The 16,581-nt window shown below is 58.5% G+C and overlaps 1 protein-coding gene across 1 annotated transcript in view; it reads left to right on the top strand.

The window, feature by feature from the left end:
- Positions 1-1,005: 1,005 nt before the first annotated feature.
- The window catches only part of LOC119107343 (stAR-related lipid transfer protein 13), a gene marked incomplete in the record, with an annotated part of 68,545 nt that continues 52,969 nt past the window's right edge, over positions 1,006-16,581 (top strand). Inside the window, 1 exon segment of the mRNA XM_037230769.1 lies at positions 1,006-1,204. Within this exon segment, the coding sequence (XP_037086664.1) occupies positions 1,118-1,204 (87 nt within the window).

The raw sequence follows: 16,581 nt of genomic DNA on the forward strand, positions 1-16,581 counted from the left end.
CAGGTCGAGCCCCCCCCCCTTCCCCTCCCCCGCGGCCGGCCTCGCGCCGACGTCCGGGCGACCGGCACGGGGGCGGGATCCTCTCAGCCCCGTGTGGCCTGGGCGGAGCAGCATGACGGCACACAGTAGCGGGCCGGCAGGGCTGGCCGCTGCACACAGACCGCCTGAGCACTCGCGCCGGTGGCACGCTAGCAGTTGTGACGAGGGTGGGAGGTCGCAGCAGCGGCGTGCCGTCCGATGTGCGTTATAACACCTGCGCGTTATCCCTCCATCGGCGGACGGTGGCTGGCTGTTGGCTGCTGGGGCGCCAGCTGCACCGCCGTATCATTGTGCGTCGCCGCGACGCCTGTGTACTCGCTATATGTCGCCTCCGAGGGCTTCCGCTGCCGACCTGACATGGCCTTCCTCCGACAGCGACCGGACGAGCTGTCCGACTTCCTCCACCGCGTGGAGACGAGCATACTGAGCGGCCAGCACCGCTCCGGCTCCGGCCGGCTCCGGCTCCGGCTCCGGCTCCGGCCACGGCCCCCGGCTCCGTGTCAGGTTCGGCCGGCTCTGGCCCGGCCTCCCCGACACCGACGGCACGCGTTCGGTGTCTCCTGCGCCGGAGCGGTCGCGCTCGGTGGCCACCCAGACGAGCCCGGCCTCCTCCAGCGCGTCCTCCTGGTCGGACCTGAGCGAGCGAGCGCCGCCCGAGCACGCGGCAAACCCTGCCGACCGGCCTGAACGTGTCGCTGGCCCGCCTGGTACGCGCGAGGCCACCACCTCCATGTCGCGGCGGCCGGCGCGGCGTCTGCTGCGCGCCCGCTCCGAGGAGCCGGGCGAGCCGTCCGCCCCCGGCTCCGCGGCCCTCCACTGGCAGAGCGCCGAGCAGATGCACCGCCTGGCCGAGGACGGCAGCGTGGCCGGCGGCATGCGGCGACCGCTGGCGCTGCAGCTGGTGGAGCCGGCGCGGACGCGGCAGCGCTGCGGCCGGCGACCGCCGTCGCCGACCGTGTCGCCACTCAGCACTCCTGGCGATGAGCGGCTGCCGCCGCTGGCCGCCGACGACAAGCCGCCGCTGGCCACCGCCGGGCGGCAGCACCTGCGCCGCCGCAGTTCGCACCTTTACCTGGAGATGGCAGCACGCATGTCGTGTTCGGAGCCGACGCTGGATAAGCCGGCCGCCGGGCCGCAGCGAGTGCTGCAGAGCGACTTCAACAAGGTGAGACTGGCAGAGGTTGCTGGCTTCAGCTTCCGGAGCTGCTGGCTCCAGCTCCGGAGCTGCTGGCTCTGGCACAAACCGTTGTAGACGGGTTGTTATGCTCGATGCTTAATAGTGGCACATGTTTGCGTTCCAGTGCATTAAAGATGCGTTAGTCTCTTGTCATTTTACCATTTGTAATTTTTGGTATTGCTTTTAGTTCATTATTTACTAATTTCGTCGGGGTGTCCTGCTCATGGGCTCGAGGTATGGCTCCTCTGGCTGGAGCAAGTAACTTAAATTGGATATGGTTGTTTGATCAGACCGGTTTTGGTTTCAAAATTTCCTATTCTCAATAATTACGCAACTTTCCGGTATATGAATGGCATAGGGGTGGGAACAAAAAAGTGTGGCCACCGATTGGGAACCAAAATTCTAACGAAACTTTCGTTAGTACCTTTTTCATGTGACCAGACCATGGTAGCACCAATTCAGCATGTGGAGTGCTGGTGGCTGTGGTTTTACCGCTCCTGTTCTTCTGTAGTTTGGCTTGTTCTGCCGTTACAATCAAAAATTTTGATGTCTATTTGGGCTAATGCCACTAGTGGACGGGGAAGGCTGATACACTCTTTGTTGATTCACCATTGGGGCGTTCTTAACGACTACGTGAAACACTTACCATAAGCAGCAAGTTTGAGCGTTGCAACCCCCCCACCCCCCCCAATGAAATCGCAGCACTGTCACCACGGGAACGCGACGAACGCCGCTGACGTCCGCAGTCCTCATGCGGGAGGGCCGACGGCCAGGCGCTGACGTCCGCAGTCCTCACGCGGGAGGCCGACGGCCGGGCGCTGACGTCCGTAGTCCTCAAGCGGAAGGCCGACGGCCGGGCGCTGACGTCCGCAGTCCTCACGCGGGAGGCCGACGGCCGGACGCTGACGTCCGTAGTCCTTCACGCGGGGGGGGGGCCGACGGCCGGCCGCTGACGTCCGTAGTCCTCACACGGGGAGGCCGACGGCCGGGCCGCTGACTGTCCGTAGTCCTCACGCGGGGGGCCGATGGCCGGGCGCTGACGTCCGTAGTCCCCACACGGGGGGCCGACGGCCGGCCGCTGACGCCCGTAGTCTCACACGGGAGGGCCGACGGCCGGCCGCTAACGTCCGCAGCCCCTCACGCGGTAGGCACCGGTTTCAATTCTTGTCGCGCCATGCCCCCGGGTATTTTTCATGCCGGCCGGAGTAGCCGTCACTCCGTGACGGTTGCAGAGCTGCGCGGCCCGCTGAAAATGGTCCGCATCTTCAGGTGAACGGGAAGCACGCCGTCCGAAAGCGCAGCACTCGGTGATCACAGATATGCGTGTCATTTGAAAAAGTGTGGGGATGTTTTTTCGAAATTGCGTATGTGGTTTGTGTTGTGCATTATATTAACTATGTAACATCCCATGCATCTGTGCCATGCTTTGGTGTTTTGGTGCGCTCTGATCATAGCTTGTAATTGACCACTGGATTATTGGTCACACAGGCCCTTGTTCTTTTTTCAACTCATTTTAAGCTGTGGGCGTGGTTTTTCCACTGTCTGGTTGCAATTCATCTACCCAAGGGATGAAAAATAACCGTTTCAAAGTAGCAGGTGCCAACTAAGTCAAGTCTGTACGCCAATTTCCATTCACGTGTGCGCACCAAGGCAATACACTGTTTGCCAACCCAAGGGTCGCTTTACTGTGGACGCGGCGGCTGGTCGCAAATCCCTTGTACTTTTCCTCGGCGGACGTGTAAAAACTTATCAAATGCTATAATGTCTGTATGCGCGATGCGGTCAAAGGGACGTAAGGGTCGCATTTTGCGGGCCCACAAGGTCGTCGAGGGCGCATTGAAGTCGGGCCTCTCGCCTCAGGTTTCGTTGTGACTATTTTCATTTGCGTTAGGTCAATTGCTAGTTGTCCTGGTTTTACGGAATTCTGCATTTGTATTACACGTTATCTAGCACGTCGAGAGGTATGGCGCATCTGGGGTCCTCTGGCATCTCACATGCGATGCCTGGTTTTGACGGCGCTTATTCGTGTCAGCGGAACTACCTATGTAAAATTGTCATGGTCTCTTGTCAAAGGCTTAAAACTACCATTGATTTTCAAAACCGGGGTAACGCCATTTTTAAAGCATTTCATTAAAGCGCAAGGTATGGCAGTTAATATGTGAAGAAACAACATATTTGGTTCCTTGGTGCAAGCGTGGACCATGGCTCTACCTCTGATATCTCAAATATTTTTATAACGCCGTGCGTAGCATGACACAAGAGGTCTATTCTTGTTTTCTGAGAAAGCTAGGTTGCTCCTAGCACTGTTTGCGACACGAAATGGCATGCTCCCTTGCAGTGCACCATGTGGAATAAGACCCCTTTTTGATGGTACCAAAAACAAAGTTCCTAATTTAAGTGACCTATTCAACTTCTGTATTTGTTATATCTTGTGTATTTATTAAATACTGTGTATTTGCTACCAAATCGATTGAATTCAGGTTCCGAGTGCAATGCGGTTCTTTAGACATTGCAGTCGGTCAAGCGTCCATGTTCGTAGTGACATCACTAATGAACTAATTAATTATTCCAGAGCTTTTATATCGTGCGTCATTGTGTGGTATAGAGCACTGCGGTGACATCCTTTGGGAGAAGTGCGCTACTTAATGTTTTAGTTGATGCTTACGTGAATCATTGAAGTATGTCGCTGTAAAGGAGTCCTCGACACTTCTGCTGTGGCCGCGCTGGTCCGGTGGTTGACGCCATATTGCTTCGTTCTGTTTCAGAGTACCTCAAGCGCTACCCGATCATTCTCAGCCAAGCAGCTGGCAGGTTAGTCCGCTTTGCTTTGGTGGATACACTCGCGCCAGTTCCCGAAGATACCCAATGTTACGCATTTCTTTGTTGGCGAATACGCCGTTCTTGACGGCGCGACGCCAGTGTCCCTGGCACGATATGCCTTGGGTACTGGGCCGCAACCAGCCCACTGCTTGGCGACCGCTGATGTACGCCTCAGAAACACAGCCATCCCTTATGTGCAGCCAGTGATGCGCTTACGGGGGCGGCGCTGTCACGTGCACAACCACCCTCCTTCGCTTCCGGAGATTGGCAGTAATTATCGGGAGCTACGTCATGCAGATGGCTGAACAGCGTTCACCTTTCGCCAGCCTCCTGCCGTGAGCGCGGCTCGGATGGCACGTGTCCTTGCCCAGTCAGGCACGCGCGTGACGTGCAGGGACGCCGCACATGTGCACGTGCCACGCACTCTCTTGGAATCGGCAGCGTCTTCCTGCAGTGGCATTTTAATGCATTAGCTTGCATTTGTAGAGCATCCTGGCTCCACGATAGACTGGTGGAAAACCAGTGCGATGCACATTGGTTTTGGTCACGATGAATTTTATTACCGTGCTGCCGCCAGCCTCCGACCGGCGACTAAAAAACGACCACGCGCGTCGCGCCTGCATATCAGCATGGAGGAAATTGGAAATTGATATGCACTTCTTTTGATGTGTGTGTTACATAAGGCTGCCAATACGCAGGCCCGAAGAGAGAGCCGTGTAAGCGAATCTAGAGACGAGAGAGAGATGAGAGAGAGAGACGAATAGAGAGAGAGAGAGAGAGAGAGAGGAGAGAGAGAGAGAGAGAGGAAGAGAGAGAGAGAGAGAGGAGGAGAGGAGGAGAGAGAGAGAGAGGAGAGAGAGAGGAGAGAGGAGAGAGGAGAGAGAGAGAGAGAGAGAGGAGAGAGAGAGGAGGAGAGAGAGAGAGAGAGGAGAGAGAGGAGAGAGAGAGAGAGAGAGAGAGAGAGAGGGGAGGGGGAGGGGAGGGGAGGAGGGGAGAGGGGGAGAGGAGAGGAGGGGAGGGGGAGAGGGGGGGGGAGAGAGGGAGGGAGAGGGGGAGAGAGAGAGAGAGAGAGCGTTTCATGCAGCGGCCACTGAAGCTTTCAGGATCGCAATATAACTGCTCGTCGGCTGGCGTGTGCTTTATGTTTTTCCACTAAACTTTATCGGTGCAGCAGTTGTATGTTGGCGGCAATGCCAGCTGGGTGCCAATCTGTGTTTAAACACCATGCGCAAGACGCAGCCCCTGCCGGCTGGGTTCGACCGAAGCCGATTTGGAAGCTTTCCCGTCAATATCCAATCCCGCCCCCGCACTACACTACACCACCCGAGCCGCCATTGGATCACTAGGAAATGAGGCAAAGTCGAATATGTGTACTACACCAGCATTTTGACAATTCAGCGCCCTAAATGGGGTGCATTTTGATAATCTTCGTGACGCTGACCGAATTTCAGTCGGCTAGCTCGCTGCTTCCGACACGCAAAGGATTCGGAACCCAAAGCGTTGTATCGACCTGCCCGGCCCTGGGTGGAAGAACAAAGCAGCAGCAGCCGAAACGTGTACGACCCTTTTAAATTCCGGTTCTGAACGCATATCCTCGGTTTGGAAATCATCATGCGTATCGATGATTACATTTTGGATGTAAATGAAAGTGGTCAAATTGATAACAATTATCTACAGTTTCTGGTCTTTAGCACACTTCAAACGGTACCTTGGTCATCCCGGTCCGACACGCGTGCGGCGCGGGGACGGCGCACGTGCCACACATCTATCGGTCCCGGCTTCGTAGCACAGTCTCCCACGTTAGCTTTCAGTTATTGGACGTTTCAACACCATAAGCCATAAGTAAGACGTGACGCTTCACGTGACATACGTGTGAGGGCAGCTCCTGCGTGGGATGAAATGAAGCGCGCCGGGAGCAGTTGATGAGACCTGAGTCGCCCTGTATCCGCCCCTCGGGGTTCAGGCAGCTAGCCTTTCTCGTCGGTGCCTGTCTCACGCGACCAAGCACGTGCGGCAGTCTGAAGGCTTGCACGCATGAGTTTGAGGCTTACGCACGTGCGTGGGAACGCAGCAGCCACGTGTTGTGCACAGGGGTTAGGGCTTCTGCGCGTGATGTGCCTATTCCGGCTAGACATTGTTTTAAACGTGATGTGAATGCTTCACAATGCTTAGGGTGGAGCTGCATCCCAGTTTGCAGAAGTCTCACCAAGGCGTGGGTACTGTACTGAGAATACTGAGACCATCGCATGACATGCCATATGAGGCATTATTGTACCAGCCGCTTATCTGGCATCTGTCGAATGCAGCAAACGGCGGTCGTCATGCTCAGCAGTTGTTAACTGTATTACGTGTGTACACCTGATTGCCATCCGGTCTTATTTCGTATCTCGACGTGATGATGATTATCGCGCTATCCCCCCCCCCCCCCCCTACGTGCGATGAGTCTAGAGCATCATAACAGCCATTTTTGAATCCTTTTTGAGTTCGTCGGAAGTGTTTTAGTCAGATGCGTAAAATGTCGAAGGATGCGCCACGATGAAGTCGATATCTTTCCTTTCACCTTTTTTTTTTGTATTACTTCTGCAGTAATGGCGCGCAATTTTGTCCCCATCGTCATACACTATGAGTGGGGAGCGGCGGGCGCCGTAGGCCTGTCGCCATGACGGTGTCTGAGAATATACCATTACGGCGGAACGCGAAGAGCAAGGTGGCACAATTTCACTTTTAACGATTTTTCATCTAAACGCTCTTTTGGGGATTAGAAGGACTCCTTGTCTTGCATCGACCCAATGCCAATCAGTTTACAATGTCGCGGGGCGTTCATGCCGGCTGCAAGCTTGTGGGGCCTACAGTGACATAGCTTTGCGTGTCATTGTCAGCTATTCATTCGGACGGTAAGGTATAACATCTGACACACCCTTTAATTATCCCGTACTGATAGTTTATTCTCAGATAGCTCGGTTCCGTACACCACATGGACAGGCCTGTGGCTCGAGTCACGTGCGTTGGGCCGGAGATTGTCCCGAGGACACTGAGCCGGCCTGCTTGGGGTCACGTTGCCACACGTGAGCGCCCTGACCCGCCGCTGGCATTTACACGGCCAGACTCTGTATGATGGCTCGGGTGGCTAGGCGGGACGCTATCTGCAGTTCGAGATGATAAACAGGATACCGGAGATGATAACCGGCGCACGGGAGATTATCCGCTCGAGGCCGCCCTGTAGGGAGATGGCGTTTCCGGACGAGGCCCGCCGGACTGCCCGCTGAACATTTCTACTCCTTCCCGAAAGGTCAAGTGGGAAATAACGGTGAGCGACATCATGTGTTCTTCCGCGGATTTCTGTACCGCGCAGTTGTGGCCACGTGATGTCGCCGATGCCGAAGGTCTGGCGGTGGTCTGCGGCAGTCGTCGCCGAATGCCATGCTTGTATGGAGCGCCACAGAACTTGTCCAGGTGTCGGCGTTGTATAATGCCGCGCGCATAAGGGAGAACGGCGGTCGGAAAGCATTCCAGCTGGTTGGCACGAGCTCGGTGTCCGCAGGCGCCGCCCGTGAGGCCGCTGAGGTCTCCGACTCACGGGCCGCTGCACCGCAAGCAGACGCTACCATGGCGGCGGCAGTGACGTTAGCGTGCTTGTTTACTGTGTCGTGTGATGTTTCCACTACAAATGTTGTACACGGGTGTCGATTTGTGGTTTTTGAGTGGGCTATTCTACCGTGCCCAAATGTCTAATCCCCCCCCCCCCCCCAACGGTGAGATTGACTCCTCCAGCCTTCTGGCGCCTAAGAACTAGCATGACATTCAAAATGGGAGATCAACATGACATCATCTCTAAAGAAGTTTTTTTAGTAATTGTTTCAGAGGTAAAAAGGAACAAAGCAAACTAAAACTGCAATGGCATGTTCAGCTGAGTACAGGTGACTCAGCTAGTCACGTTTTTGTCATGTCACATTATGTTTTGTTTTTGTCATGTTCGTGGTGTTTACTTTTTTAAATGCGTGATGCAAACTTTTCACTGCACAATGATTGTATTTCTGACTGGTCTAGTTTTTTGCTATTGTGTGAGTGCTTTGGCATTATTCAGGGATGTTTTGAGTTCTACGGATTGCAGCAAGTTGTGTTACTTTGCGTCGGCATCTTATCGCAAAATGGAAACAAATCGTCAAATATTGGCACCAAAAACGTGGCCAAGCTATTCGCCGTCCGACAGCGATCACTAAAACAGCACTTTCCGTGTCGAACATGCCTAACGGAGCGTTGTGTTGCAGCCTGCACCACGCGTTGCGACCACCAGCCGGGGGGGGGGGGGGGGGGGGGGAGGGGCCGTGGCAGCTTTCCGTCTCGCATTTAAACTTTCACACTTTACTCGCGAAGCCGTACACGTCCCAGAACGTCTGAAGCCAGATAACGTCAATCCTGAGTCGATCACCGGAACCTGATTTCAAAGATCGACGCCGAGCTAACTGATAATAATGTCTAACGACAGCATCTTCCGCCGAGACGCATGAAGGAAACGTATTAGAGCATGGCTGTTGTTTCATATTTAGTTGGCTGGGAATCCAGCTTCATTACGTTGAGAAGAAAATGGGTCAAATCTGGAAGTTAAATTCAACGCGGGTTTTTTAGAGCTTATTTGGGGCTACCTTGTCCCACTCAACCCCCAAGCCCATTTTGCGAAACCACATCCCAGTGGCGGAAGATTATCGGCCGTGTCGCGTCGCAGACTCGCCACGAGATTACTTCAGCGTCAGATCGAAGGTTTGGGGCCCATTTCAGCACGCAAAACGACCACTGTAGTCGACGCGTTCCACGATAACAATAAACAACAACAACAATTAGGGACATGGCCGAGGCTCACGATACAAATCGGTGCGGACCCCTGAGTCCATGAGGGGGCCCCTGTCGCGGTTTAGGGACCACAGCACTTTGCAAGCGTCTTGTATTGGCAAGCAGCCCACAGTCGATCTAGGGCAACGTTCGAGGGGCCCACGAACTGGCCCGAATGGCCCCTCGGGACCGACGATCAAGTGCCCGATTGGAGGGCACGAAGGCGTGGCTGTAGGTCATATAAAGGACCCAGGCCCGCATGGCTGGGCCCCCAAATGTCAGTCAGAAGGCCTCCTGATAGGGGATTGGGGGTTGGGGACCGATTGGGGACATCCTGGGACAATGCGGGCCTTTATTTCGATCAGAGACCAACAACACCGAATGGTGGGCCCCGCGTCTGATCCCTGGGGACCCATTTGAGCAGGGATAGTGCTGGCGCCGGCTGTTTACATTGGTCGGGGTCTGTGCAGCAGTGAGGACCCTGTGTCGGTCAGGTGTCCACAATGCAGGAGTGTCAATTTTTGTATTTTTTGTTTTAGGGGGGGGGGCCGAACGGAAGGTCCGACAACTTCCCCTCCCTCATTTTTTACCACCAGATTTAGCGCAATTTATTTTCTTTAAACGCAATAAGTGCTTTTAATCTTTGTATGATTTATAAAAGTACTTAATTTAAGCGGTATAGAAGTCAATACAGGATTGGATCCAGGGAGCAGGCACTGGACGCATGTGTCTCGGTGCCCTTTCAGAGGCCACCCCAGGCCGACGACGGCGCTCTTTTATGGCTGTCATTGGAGGCGGCACGCATTTTGGTTGTGGGGGGCGGGGGCGAGGTTAGCCATGAAGGGCTTAGGTCATTGCCATATTCCAGAACTTTTCAATTTTGCCTCACAAACCATTGCGTGTCTTATGGCCCTGGGTATGTGAAGCTTATTGCATCGTTTATCCGCTCAGCTGTTACAATTTGTATCTTGTGGTGAGAACATCCATGCCTTTTTGTCATGAGAGTGGTACGAGACGCCAACACGCGGAAAGATCAAGGAAGGTAGTTTTTGTGTCACGATCATCTTTTCCCCACGTTCTTTTAGTATTCCAGCCAAATATGGGGGGGGGGGGGGCAAGCCAACGTTGGCGGCCTAACGCATGAGGGGGAGGGCAGAGCCCTCACAAAAGAATCCAAATCGACACCCGTGCCACTGTGTCCAACAACGGCTCCCTTGCCGGCGTCTTTTTTGTCAATGAGGGCCCCATGTCTATCCGTGTCAAATGCCCGGTTCAGGGGGCTTCCAGCGTGAAGCAGTGATCAATGTAGCCCCTGCTTCGCCAGATTGGCAGCCGGCACGCACCCTGCACTGTAACGGAATGGCCGCTTAGGCCCTGACCGGGAAAATACAATGTGCCCCTAGTGTTCTTCCCACTGGACCCCTCGTCCGAGAAAGGTGAGACGTGTTCTTGGTGCTCAATAGGGCGGATCGAAATGAGGTCAATAATGGAAAAGACAAATGCAAGCAAGCACGTCCATCCTTGGCCCAAATCAGCTCGTGAAACAGATATATACGTGCATGCACCATTCATGCTCTTAAGAATGGTTGTCACATACTAGCGTGTTCATCTATTCTTTATCCAACTCTCTCATGTATTTTTGGAGATAGCACAATGCGGCTTATTGACTCAGTGAGGAGTCTCGGCAAAACTTGCCGTGAAAGTGCTGTAGAAAAGAACATATTCTAGTGTTAACAGGTTTCTGCTTGCATCGAGTATGAACTGGATACCTTGCCACAGATTATGTGTGTACTTTTATGATTTCTATATGGCGATACGCTGTCAGCGGTAGTTGTCTTCTGTGACGGCTGGAGCCTTCCGTAGTGGAGAGTAAGCCTGGGGTGTGTTTTATTCGCGCCATGCTTTTTGGCGTGAGTGAGCTGAGAGATTAATGCCAGTATTCTTTTATTGATCGTGTGGATTATGTGTGAACTGCGGCTGCGTTAGAAACGAATCAACTGCCTGGCGTCAGCTAGTGTTCCGCGCGGGGGTGTGCACGCATAGTAGTCACTGGGGGCACGTCCCTCTTACCAAGTCTACGGCATATTTGAATATGCGCACGGCTCAATGTTGACAGTAAAAAATTCCAGGTCGGCACGCAAAAATAAAAAGACCAAGAGCAAGCGGTGCCATTTTAAGACACGCCAAACATTGCGCGCTTGCAGCGAGCTTAACACAGTTTGAATCGCCCAGTTCGTGGCATGTCGATGCACATTACTGTCCCACCAAAGCCGTTTTCACCGATTGCTTCAATACGCAAGTCGGTGTGTGGGCAATGTGCAAAAAAAACGCGAATCCGGTCGGGAAGGTGCACCATGAGCCGGCGGCGGGCGGGGCCGGCGCGGGTGGTCCTCCGCCGGCCCTCGCACAGCCCCCGAACCACCGAGGCCCCCACCCGACCAATGGCCGGGGGCGGGGTTGACGTGCCGGCGGTCCCCCGCGTTCCGCCGGCAAGGATTACCGGGCGCGGTCCGGCAGCCCCGCGGCGGGGCCGCCGGCTGACGTCCTGTGTGTCCATGTGTCACTGTCGGCCGGCGCCAGCGGGACATGACAGATCGGATGGACATCCGCCGCCCGCCCCCGCCGTCCCCTCCTCCCTGCCGGCACAACCCTTCCCGGCTACGATACGCGTTGGCCGGATCGGCGGCGCGGGTGGCGCCCGGGCGCGAGCGGCCGCCGCGCCGCGTGCGTGAGGCGACCGCGCGCCGTCGGCCCTGGGGCTCGGGAGGCGCCGGCCGCCCGCCGCCACCGCGACGGACTTGACCAGTCGTGAGTCGGCGCTGCGCGTGGAGGGTCCTCGGGTAGTCCGGCCGGTGTTAGGGAGGCGCTGACGACTGGGGAGGTGTCGACGTGTCAGAAAGGTTAGTTGTTGTGGATTGCACTAGCTGGCTCGAGGTGCGTGATGTAAACAGTCTGACACAGAGGCATTCCACGTTTTCCCGGCCCTGCGCGATGACGACGAGGCCCGGAGGTCGGCCTGTCTGCTCGGTTGGCCGGGTTGTTTTCCTCCCCTCAGGTTTCGTCTTTTGCTTATGCAGTATCCAGGTGGTCAGATTTCCAGACATTATAGGCACCGCATATTCCTAACGGATATATTGCGTCAGATAGAGGTTCAGAGTGGGATGTTTGCGGACTACTTCCCCGCTGCCCTGCATCGACGCCACACTAGGTGCTCCCTCGAGGAGCCCAGTGTGTCGGCGGCGCCGCTCCTGGCCGGTTCACAGAGCGAGCGGCTGCCATGACCCGTGCCAGACCTCCGCGAGCCGGCGCGTCGCGTGCCGACGCCCCTGGGGCGGCCGCCGCCGAGCCGAGCCGAGCCCGGCCTGCCGACCTCCCACCGACACCTGCGACCCCGCCAATCTGGCGCAGCGGCGGCCACGTGCAGGGCAACCCCCTGACCCGGAGCCGAGCCCCGGGCGGCGCATGCCAGCCCCGCCTCGTCGCCCCGCAGACGGCCGCGTACTCGGGGCCCCCGGCTCCGGTATGAGGCGCGCCGGCTCTCGCTGGCTGTGGACGAGAGGCCCGGCATACTGTCAGTCGCTGAGTCACTCGCGGACCAGCCAGCAGCGCGTGGGTTGTGTGCGCTCGCGGAACCGAGAAGTGAAGACTCCGTAACAAGCGAGGCGCCTCCCGGATGCCATCGCAACCCAATTCCGACGGAGGATGAAGTTCCCGCTCGTGTATCGTGTCGAGTGTTCGGTGTGCTCCACCACGGAAGAAGCACCGTGAAGATACCGTCGTCTATACACACGACTTGTGCACATGGAATAACTTCCGCTGGGGTGGCGACCCAGCGACCTGTGGTGGGCTCCGGACCCAGTGATCTGGGCAACTTAGACTTTGTTTCGTGTTTAAACTGCATCAAATGGCACATGTATGTAAATGGACCTCAGTAGCAACAGGCTCGTGGTAATGTCCATATTTATATATATATATATATATATATATATATATATATATATATATATATATATATATATATGTGTGTGTGTGTGTGTGTGTGGTGTGTGTGTGTGTGTGTGTGTGTGTGTGTGTGTGTGTGTGTGGTGTGTGTGTGTGCGCGCGTGTGTGGTGTGCGTGTGCGTGTGTGTGTGCGCGTGTGTGTGTGCGTGTGCGTGTGTGTGTGCGTGTGTGTGTATATGCGTGTGCGTGCGTGCGTGCGTGCGTATGTGTATTATTGTCTCATCTGCAGAAACTGACCGCGCAGTCATGCTTTGTGACTTATTAGCGAGAGGGCGATCGACGCGTCAGTGTTTGTCAGTCCGCGTCAGTGCTTGCCAGTCCGCGTCCTCTCGGCGTCGCTGGGAACACTGCTAATCGTGGCGTCCGCGCCGCGTCCGGCCGGGGCCGGGCTCAAACGCGGCGGGCGGCGTCCACCGCCGGCGGCCGCCTGCCGTCCCGTCCGTACAGGCGCGGACGCCGCAGAAGCGGCACATGTGGCCGACGGCGTCCCCTGCCGGCTTTGTTTCGCCGGGCGGCCAGCTGTGTTTGCCCGGGACAGACGTGCTGTCTCCAGCGCCGTCGGCCGCGGCCATTAGCCGGCTGCACGGTGAGGTGGACAATGTCGGCAGCGGGCGACCGCGGTCGGGCGCCAGACGGGGCGGCGCCGGCCGCGTCGCGTCGAGCCCGAGGGTGTGGCTGCGGCCGCACCGCGCCACCGCCGCACAGCTCGGCCCGCGGCTGGACACACGCGGAGGTGGCGCCGCGGGCTGGACACAGCTCGGCCCGCGGCTGGACACTCGCGGAGGTGGCGCCGCGGGCTGGACACAGCTCGGCCCGGGGCTGGACATACGCGGAGGTGACGCCGCGGGCTGGATACAGCTCGGCCCGGGGCAGAACACACGCGGAGGTGACGCCGCGGGCTGGATACAGCTCGGCCCGGGGCTGGACATACGCGGAGGTGACGCCGCGGGCTGGATACAGCTCGGCCCGGGGCAGAACACACGCGGAGGTGACGCCGCGGGCTGGATACAGCTCGGCCTGCGGTTGGAGACACATGCGGAGGTGGCGCCGCGGGCTGGATTCAGCTCGGCCCGGGGCTGGACATACGCGAAGGTGGCGCCGCGGGCTGGATACAGCTCGGCCCGCGGCTGGACATACGCGGAGGTGGCGCCGCGGGCTGGACACAGCTCGGCCCGCGGCTGGACACACGCGGAGGTGGCGCCGCGGGCTGGATACAGCTCGGCCCGCGGCTGGACATACGCGGAGGTGGCTCCGCGGGCTGGATACAGCTCGGCCCGCGGCTGGACACACGCGGTCTGCCGATCTGTCAAATACACCCTGGCTAGGGCGTCACTGTGTGACAGTATTGCCACCCCATGGCCATCAGTGACGCAGGCAAGTGGCGTGGCTGTCTTGAGAGTACGCGGCTATTCTGGACTGTACTGCCGTCCTTAGTCCAGCATACAGTTGTGCCCGCGTGTCCCACCATTGCAGTTAGTACATCGGGACATGAACAGCGAAGTCTCCTGGCTTCAGGTGGAGGAAGTTTTCGATGAAACGGAGAAGGTCGCCCAGTACATCTTGTTTATGACGGTGCAAACCCACGCCTATCAACATTGCAGATTTTCCAGTGCTGTTAGGAATTGCCCGTGCCTGCAGAAGAAAACGCGTCGTGCTGGTCCTCGTGTGCACGCGCCCGTGTAATCGTACAGCGCCTTCGCGTGAAAACGTTTGATGTCGGTTCTTAGCCCGCGGCTGGTGAACAATATCGCGCGGGTGGCTGACGTTTCACCTGCAGCGAGCGGCGCGACGGCCGCACCAGTAGCGGCCGTCTGTCCGGTCGGCAGCCGCCGTCGGCTTGGCGGACGGTCCGTCGACCGCCGGCTCCATTGGACGGTCTGTCGACCGCCGGCTCCATTGGACGGTCTGTCGGCCGCCGGCTCCATTGGACGGTCTGTCGGCCGCCGGCTCCATTGGACGGTCTGTCGGCCGCCGGCTCCATTGGACGGTCCGTCGGTCGCCGGCTCCATTGGACGGTCTGTCGGCCGCCGGCTCCATTGGACGGTCCGTCGGCCGCCGGCTCCATTGGACGGTCTGTCGGCCGCCGGCTCCAGTGGACGGTCCGTCGGCTGCCGGCTCCAGTGGACGGTCCGTCGGCCGGCTCCAGTGGACGGTCCGTCGGCCTGCCGGCTCCAGGGACGGTCCGTCGGCCGCCGGCTCCAGTGGACGGTCCGTCGCCGCCGGCTCCAGTGGACGGTCCGTCGGCCGCCGGCTCCAGGGACGGTCGGCCCCGCCTGCTGACGCGGCGGCGCCGGCGACGGTTTGCAGCGGCCCGCAGCTGTCAGTGGCCGACGGCCGCCGCGCAGTGCCGGCGCCGCCCTGGCTGCATTGGCAGGCCGAGTTTTCGGCTCACGGCTGGCGAGGCCCTGATGGCTCGTTGACGTGTGCAGTTTCGGTATTTTCCTTGGGCTGCCGATGCACGGCTGTCGGTGGGTGGGGTGGCGCGGCCCTGGGTCGCTCCGCTGCCCTGTTTATGGGCTCGGTCGCACTTGTGAGGCGCGCGTGTGGCGACAACTGCCGCATTCCCGACGCTCGTGCAGCAGCTGTGCTCGGTCGTCTGCACGCTTTTGCACAAATGTCGCGAAGTGCGGCGACCGGTGCATCGGCACGGGGACAGGCAGGAGTCGCACGGGCCGCGTTCTGCGCACTGCACGGTGGATCGTCGCCGAGTCCCGGTCGCCGGCGCGGCCTTTTCTGCCGCGAGGGCTGCGGCACCTGCCCGATGAGATGGTCAGCCTCCGCGTGCAGTCCTGGCGAGGCCGGACGGCTGTCCGTCATCGCCCGTCGTCACAGCGGCGGGCGGGAGCGGACCGGCCGAGTCCGCCCCCAGCGGCCGAGCCCGCCCCCGCGCCCGCACCCGCGCCGCTCCGTGATGGTCTGTCGGCCGTGCTCCCTCGCGGCACGTCACTACGGCGCGCGTGCCACGCGCTCCGGAGCGAGCATCAGAGCAGGCGGCCGGCGTCGCCCGTCGATCACCCGATAGCCGGTGTGACCGGCGCTCGGGGTATGCGGTCGGCCGGCCGGGCCGCGGCGCCGTGAGAGGAGCGGCGCGCGCGGGGCGTGACGCCCGATACCGCGCGACCCCGCCCGCGCCGGCGCGCAGGCACGCCCGCTTTGGCGCCGCCGCCGCAGTTGTGGCGCGGCTCGCTACTTCCGCGTGTTGGGGAATTCCGCAGGCGCCACGTGCCTGCGCATTCTGACGGCCGCCGCTGCAGGCGCAGCGCCGTCTGGTGCCCGTGACCCCCCCCCCTTCCCCACCGGCTTGCTGAGGGTCGCGCCCCGGCGCCGGCGGCCAGTGGTCGCCTGACCTATGATCGATGTGACACCAGCGCCCACCCCGAGCATGGCACTGAGGGAACACGTGCATGGATATGTTCGGATGTTGGTGACCAACAAGTACGCGCTGTCTCTGGTATGGTATCATTCCGGATGCGCGCGATCACGTCACAAGGTGTGGCAAAGCTGGTCATAGGCGTTTGCGGTGTTTTGTGTGCGATTGCCTATTACCACGGCATTGTGGCGACGATGGCGGCTGAAGAGCCAAGTGACGCAAGTGCCTCGTGCCGACGCTCACGGTGATGGTATGTTCTTGGTTGGTCGCATTATGATTTCACACGTCCCGTCTCATGTCGTGGCCCTGGATGGCGTTTAGACTCTGTCACCGTATGCACAGGGGG

Source organism: Pollicipes pollicipes, unplaced genomic scaffold, assembly GCF_011947565.3.
Source record: "Pollicipes pollicipes isolate AB1234 unplaced genomic scaffold, Ppol_2.1 Scaffold_6686;HRSCAF=7923_pilon_pilon_pilon, whole genome shotgun sequence".
Classification (NCBI taxonomy): Eukaryota; Metazoa; Arthropoda; class Thecostraca; order Pollicipedomorpha; family Pollicipedidae; genus Pollicipes; species Pollicipes pollicipes.